General features: G+C 37.2%; 1 protein-coding gene and 1 long non-coding RNA gene across 2 annotated transcripts in view; one reads left to right on the plus strand and one right to left on the minus strand.

Moving 5' to 3' along the window:
• On the plus strand, positions 1–492 carry LOC110268887. The gene is made up of 2 exons (XR_002357602.1): positions 1–60; positions 96–492. It is a non-coding gene; the product is annotated as an uncharacterized LOC110268887 (long non-coding RNA).
• The window catches only part of LOC107625452 (magnesium-chelatase subunit ChlH, chloroplastic), a gene marked incomplete at its 5' end in the record, with an annotated part of 6,535 nt that extends 800 nt beyond the window's left edge, over positions 1–5,735 (minus strand). Inside the window, 6 exon segments of the mRNA XM_016328085.1 lie at positions 1–28; positions 659–1,135; positions 1,218–3,020; positions 3,662–3,744; positions 3,921–4,872; positions 5,218–5,735. Coding sequence (XP_016183571.1) covers positions 1–28; positions 659–1,135; positions 1,218–3,020; positions 3,662–3,744; positions 3,921–4,872; positions 5,218–5,688 — 3,814 coding nt within the window.

The following is a 7,509-nucleotide window of genomic DNA, read 5'->3' on the forward strand; positions in this document are numbered from 1 at the left end:
GTCGAACCGTCTCAGCAAGGGTCCGCACCTGGAAAGGAATTTCTCATCAGATCAGTGTGTGTTTTGTGAATAATTCTTAAGTGGTCAAAACGAAGCATTGAAATAAGTGATTCATGTGAAGAATATGATGCACAAACACTCCAGTTTTACTCACATATGCATTGGATACTGCTTTAGACATTTTTTTTTTCAAAACAGAAAGTACAGGCACCAATTTTTAGTTAGTCAACATTAGCCAAATTTAATAATTTAAGATTCAGAATCTAAAATTTAATATAAACAAAATAGTTTTAAAAAGGTAGGCTTATGTTAGCTAAAAAAAAGGTGGTTACCTAGCATTTCTTTTTAAAAATGTTATGTGGGCACAAAAAATTAGCCACCATGTATTTGTGTATAAATACATATATTGTTTCGATGTGTATTTTGTATTTCAACATATATTTTAACTAAAATATAAGATTCATTCTATTCATTATTCAATCAATAACTTGGCAAAAATTGTCATATCTAGATGATGCTTAGTAGGATATTATTTATAGATACTTGATTAAGGTATATAGAAATTTAATACTTGTGCATATTGTTGTATTAGTATTTCTATCTAAAATTGTTGTGTTTACGTTTCACACCATAATCAAGAGAGCATAGCAACATTTACCTGCGCATTGGCTGTGGTGGTGTCAGCAATGTAAGCACTTGGCTTCTTCCCATCTTTCCTTAGATTTTGAACCAAGTTAGTTGGGTCCGAGTCAAAGTAATGGCTGACATCAGTGAGGGAGATTTCTGATGAGTCAAGGTTTTGGAATGTGGCGTCTGCTGTGCTCAGAGCCATCTCGAACACTTTTCTCTTTTCCATCATGCCTGCACCGGGAGCATCACAGTCGAATGCGAAAGACTTTCGGCTAAGGTACATGTCCTGAAGCTGCTTCTCATCATTCCATGAGGAGTTCTCCACAGCCAGGTTAATGTTTGAAGAGTATGACCCTGAGGCGTTGGAGAAGATCCTTGTTGCAGCTTCCCGAACATCAATCCCGAGGGATTGAGCTTGCTCCAATGCATGCTTCCTTACAAAGTTCTGCTCGGCTGGTTCGTCTAACTCGGCGACCATCTTCACTGCTCTATCCAGAAGATTCATCTGAGAAAGATGCAAAGGAATATCCTAATCAGTTTTGGAATACAAAGGGGACTAAATTTATCCAGAGTAAGATGGTTAATACCTGATTGATGAAAAGGTCTCTGAACACTCCCGAGCAATTAACGACGACATCAATCCTAGGCCTTCCAAGCTCTTCAAGACTGACAGGTTCCACACGGTTGACCCTTCCGAAAGTATCGGCCACTGGTCTCACACCAATCATCCACAAGACCTGAGCCAGGGATTCACCATATGTTTTGATATTGTCTGTTCCCCATAATACAAGTGCAATAGTTTCAGGATACTTCCCTCCATTATCAACCTTCTGCCTCTCAATCAATCTGTCTACTACTATTTTAGCACTCTGCATTGCTGCAGTAGTAGGAATAGCTTGTGGGTCGAGCGCATGAATGTTCTTTCCAGTTGGCAGAACTTTAGGATTTCTAATTGGATCACCACCGGGTCCTGGCTCGACGTATTTACCCTCCAAAGCTTGTTTCAAACTTCCCAATTCATTGTCAGCCACAACCAACTTCAGACACTCCCCCAAAAACTCGAACAATGTTCTGAGTTTTTCCCTATCAGCACGGTAGAATTTGGTGTTTGACAAGTACTGAATCCATGGCTCATTTATGCCGAACCCAAGGATTGAGGTAAGTTTATTTGATACATCAACAACTTGACCCTTCTTATTAGTTGTTTTCTCCACAAAGGAAGTAATTGCTCCACGGGACGCTTCGGTTATTTGCCGAAGGAGCTCCACGTCCTTCAGTATTCCTTTGTCGCTCCCTCTATAAACTTCCTCTATGTTTCTTCCCACAGTCTCAGCTAGTATAGATGGGAGTGAAGAAATGCCATCTTCAGGACGGTCAAGAGCAGCAATATTCACCAGAGTAGCAACTGCTTCCAAGGCTGATGGGGGCTCACCAATGACATGCAGCCCACATGGCAAAAGGCGAGACTCGATCTCCATGATCTTAGAATACACCTTTCCAACTACAAGGTCTCTCTCTTTAGCTGGGAGCTCTTCGCCCTCGTCCGGCAGGGCGACATCCTTGTCAAGATTGCATTGTTTGGCTGTGCTGATAATTGAACTGACAATTTGTGGCCCACGGCCAGTGTCCTTGAGAGACTGGTACGACGAAATGAGTTCACTTAGTTGCTTCAGACCTTTGTAGAGTCCTGCATTTTCTGCCGGAGGAGTGAGATAGCTAATGGTGTTGGCATAACTCCTACGTTTTGCTATGGTGGCTTCAGAAGGATTGTTTGCAGCATAGTAATAGACATTGGGAATATTGCCAATGAGACTGTCTGGGTAACATACATCACTCATCCCAACCTGCTTTCCAGGCATGAATTCAAGTGAACCATGTGTCCCGAAGTGAAGGACAGCATCGGCTTTGAATATTTTCTCGACGAAAGAGTAATAGGCTGCAAATCCATGATGTGGGCTAGCAGATTTAGAGAAAAGCAACCGCATAGGATCGCCTTCATAACCAAAGGTGGGCTGAACACCTATGAAAACATTACCATATTGTTTACCATATACCAACAGGTTCTCTCCATCCGCATTCAGATTCCCCGGTGGTTTTCCCCAGTTTTCTTCTAGTGCTGTGGCGTAGGGAGTAAGTTTTTGGTATTCCCGGACACTCATTTTGTAAGCAATGTTCAGATTAGGGCTGCTGAATTGAGCTTCTTTGTCATGTATTACTTCTTCGATCAAGGCTTCTGGAGTCTCCGGAAGTCCCTCAACATTGTAACCATCATACTCAAGATCTTTGAGAACAGAGAATATGGAGGCAAAGACATTCAGGTAGGCAGCAGTTCCTACATTTCCTTTGTCTGGTGGGAAACTAAAGACAGTAATTGCTAGTCTCTTCTCTTCCTGAACGAACACATAAATTTATCGATTTCAACATATTTAGTCTTACTGCTGTAAGAAAACAGAACAACTTGCTGCAAATTCAAAAAGCAGATGAACCTAAGAAATAAAGAACAATGACTAAGTTTTTTTTTTTTTTAACCATAGTTACAAAGTTAACCTAATATACAAATACTGAAATGGAAGTTCGTAGGTTAAAGAAATTCCTAAGTAGTAGTATGAAAATGGTAAAATACTAAGAAAGAAATAAACAAGAATATTATTCCTTGCTTTACTCCATATCATTTAGGTCTTGAGAGAAAGTGATTACTTCCCAAAATAAGTTGTTACTAAACATGCCTAAACCTCATTGTTGCTGCAAAAATTATTAGGTAATTATGGTATCAAACAAAAGAAATCACCATCAAATATTTTACTAGAAAGTAATCTTCAGTTGAGTGAATATTAATTATGGAAACTCTGGCAGATTATTTTCTAATTCATCGAAATGTTGACTATCTTTCCAAGCTGGACAAATTTACGAAGAGGAGATCAAAAAGTTGTTATCAATTATATCTTGGGTATAAATCTTTGAAGTCTCTATAAAGATTTTACTTGAACCAGATTATTATGTAACTCCTAAGACTCAGAAAAGGGCAAAGTACCTTTGATTTTCTTTTCAGTTCAGCCCACTTGATCGCCCTAGTGCAGAGCTGCTCCACTCTCTTGTGAAGAGCGTGAGATTTTCCTGAAAACACATCAATTAACGAATTAACAAACATATAGTTTTTGTGACTTTGTCTGATAAAATTGGTATGTTTAAGCATTTAAAAGAATGGTCATATATGCTACCAAAATACACCTAAAGATATCTGCACCATATGAATCATTACAATTCAGGCTGTAAAGAGAAAGTATTATTACCAGTTTTTGGATCTCGGCCAGCAAAAACTATTGGCTCCATACCACCGTCTAGTTCGGGTAAGGCAACTTGAAGAGCAACCTGAATTGGGTGCAAACCCAAAGTACTGTTCAGCCACTCTTCTGTTGTCTGGAACACCAATGGCAATGCAACAATATAAGGAACATCTAGCTTGCTCAATGCCTCAACTGCTCTCGGATGGTCTTGCCTGGCAGGGCCTCCAACAAGGGCGAAGCCGGTTAGGGACACAACCGAATTCACAAACGGTTTCTTACTAATTGGATCAATCAAGAACCTCTCCACTGGTCCCGAAAAGTCAAGTCCTCCAGCGAAAATCGGAATAACCTTGGCCCCTCTGGCCTCCAGCTCCATGATCACAGCCACGTAATGACCATCATCTCCAGTCACAATATGGCTCCTCTGCAAAATCAAACCAATTACCGGCGCATTCGGACTCCTAAGCTTCTCATCAGCATCCCTTCTTGTTCCATACCAATTCAAATACTCCTTAACATCATCATACATACAAGGTGCTAAAGGATGCCAAATTCCGGTGTCCAAGTACAAAACTGGCTCCGAATACTCCATCTTTGTCCCTTTCAAGGCCGGAACATAAGACCCCGAAATCATCTTCAAGAAATTCTGCAAGTTATCAGGCGAACCGCCAAGCCAAAACTGCAGGCTCAGGATATAGAGCCTAGCATCTTGAGCCTTATCACTTGGCAAGTACTTCAAAACCTTTGGCAGTGTCCTCACAAGCTTCAACATGCTGTCAGCGAAACCTGCAGAAGAGGTCTTCTTCTTCTTGAAGAGCTGAAAAAAGGGGCTCTTGGATTGTCCAAGCTGTGACATGCTGAACGAGCCTAATTTGTTGAGCCTCATCACCTCAGGCATTGATGGGAACACAAGAACTGCATCAAGCCTCTCCCTTTCTTTCTCCACAGCAGCCTTAACCTGCCGTCACACAAATATGAATACAAGTAGATTTAAAAGAAAATTAGTTAGAAATTCAAGTAGTTTAAGATAACAGTGGTGGAGGCGGATACACATTGGTGCGTAAGAATATAGTATTTGTCACTATGATACAGTATGATACATAAATACAACAACCACCATGTTATCTGTACATCAAGAATCGCAACCAAATCAGCAGTATAAAATGCAAAATATACATTGAAAATGAGATAAACTAACACATATATTTATGCACAAATACATAGCGGTCGATAAAATTAGTCACAAATTTAAGGAGTATAAGATAACGAACAGTATTTAATGCAGATATGCATAGGCCTTAACCTTAAGGGCAAGTTCCTCCACAAAGATCAATGAGCCAATGAAGACATTGGCGTCCTCCAAATCCTTGCAGAATGTCTTGTAAGTGGCTTCGTCGCGAAGCTCCTCGACCAAGTAACCAACAACCTCAAAGGAAGCATCTTTGTTGATGCTGTTGAGAGCTCTAACTGCAGCAGACAAAGATGACTGGTACTGAGCTTCAAGAACCACATATACAATCTTAACCGTTGGAAGGTTCTGGTTGTTGTTGTTCTTGTCTGGAACTATTCTACGAACTTCTGGTGTGGTTTGTGTGAAGAGGCCATTGCCAATTGCAGCACATTTCACTCTGAGGGAAGATCTTGATGAGTTTCCATGGCAGTTTGCCTTCTTTGGAAGGAAAGAATGAAGGAAGAGATGTCTCTGTGAAATAGCAGAGAGTTGGTCGGTTTTAGAACTCGGTAGTGTGAATGGTGAAGATACTAAAGAAGCCATTGTATGTTAATGAAACACTGTACAAAAGAAGAAGAAGAAGAAGAAGAAGAAATGCTGTCTCTTCTCGAATTAGAGAAGAGAAGAGAAGAGAAGAGAAGCAAAGCAAAGAGGGAATTGGTTGAATATAAAGAGTTGGGAATTGAGGATTATGAGCAGAGTTTCTTTGTTGTATGTTATGCTGCTAGTTGAGTTGAGAGTTGAGAGAGTGAAGGTTGCTGTTCGTCCTTTGAGAAGAGAAAATGGGTGGCTGTGAGTTCTTATTTGGTTTGTGTGGACTGTGGAGAGTAGGAGAGAGAAGAAAGGGAATCCCACAATTCAAACGATTTTTTAAGCTTAGTGGTGAGAGCTTCGACCACGTGGCGAATCAGCTAGTCATTCGACTCCAGCATAGGTTTTTTCTTTTTTTCTTTTTTTTTTTATGATATAAATTTGAGTAAACCATGTTTTTGCTCGTACATTTTTTATTTTATATGAAAATCTTTAAAACGTTGAGGTAGGCAGGTAGCTGTTCCTCCTGTGAAATGTCCATAGAATTTATTTTGGATGATTGCGAGTGTAAATTAGTTTTACATGTCTTTTATATTGATAGTATGAATAGTTATCTAAAGAAATAAATATAATTAAATAATAATTTATACATCATAATTAAATTTAGGATAAAGTATTAAATTAGTCCTCTTTGTTTGGGTATAATTTTGTGTTGGTCCTTAAGGTTTAAAGTATCCTATTTAAATCTAAAAAAGTTTCATTTAGTTTCAATATAGTCCTATCGTGAGGTAATTAACAGAATATAAGAACAAGATCGATAATGTGAAGAACAAGTACAAGATCCAAAGAAACAAAATCAACCAGTATCAATATATTTATTTATCATTTTTTTTACAATTTAAATGAAATCTTTTCTATTGAACTAAGAAGATGGTAAATAAATATATTGATGCATTTACGATTAATTTTGTACCTCTGGAGCTTGTACTAGTTTCCAAATTATTGATCTTGTTCTTGTACTGCTCTCATATACGACATTAATTATTTAACTTTAATCTCACGGTAGGATTAAATTCAAACTAAATAAAACTTTATTTTGATTCAAATAGAATATTTTAAACATTAAGAACCAAAATAGGATTACTTTAAATATAGAGACCAATTTAATACTTTATTCTTAAATTTATATTTGATTTGTATCATTTTTTCTTATCATGCTTAATATAATACTTCTCAAAATTACTTTTATATATTATATCTGTTTTTTAATGATAGGTTAGTTAGAGGTAATTTTAAAATATAAACCAAATATTATAAACAAAAATAATTAGAGGTTATTTTAAATTACAGAAATAGGACATAATTAAGGCGTGAGAAAATTTTAGAGCGTATTACCGCTCCAACCTCTGGTTAAAATTTATACGACTAATTATAAAATATTTTTCATTTACAAGAGTGAGATCATATTCCACAGTTGGTAACTAATGAAAATTAAACCGTACACTCAGTTAAATTCAAAGAGAAAATTGAAGTGGCACAGTAAAATTTCGCTTTAGTTGAGTGAAATGGAAGAAATTCAAACATGAATAAACTGAGTTTGTATATGATTGATAAAATAGATTCAAGTATGTTTGATACATATAACCAATCACTTCATTTTATTGTTGTTGATGGTGTTTTATATCTATAAATCAAAGTACTCATTAGTATTCAAAAAGTATAGTTTTTATGAATTTAATCAAATTGCATATATTCTGATTTAAAATTTTTAAAATTTATATTTTAATATTTAATAAGATTTAGCTAACATATATTTTAAGATTACATTTGAAA

This window comes from Arachis ipaensis, chromosome B02, assembly GCF_000816755.2.
Source record: "Arachis ipaensis cultivar K30076 chromosome B02, Araip1.1, whole genome shotgun sequence".
NCBI lineage: Eukaryota > Viridiplantae > Streptophyta > Magnoliopsida > Fabales > Fabaceae > Arachis > Arachis ipaensis.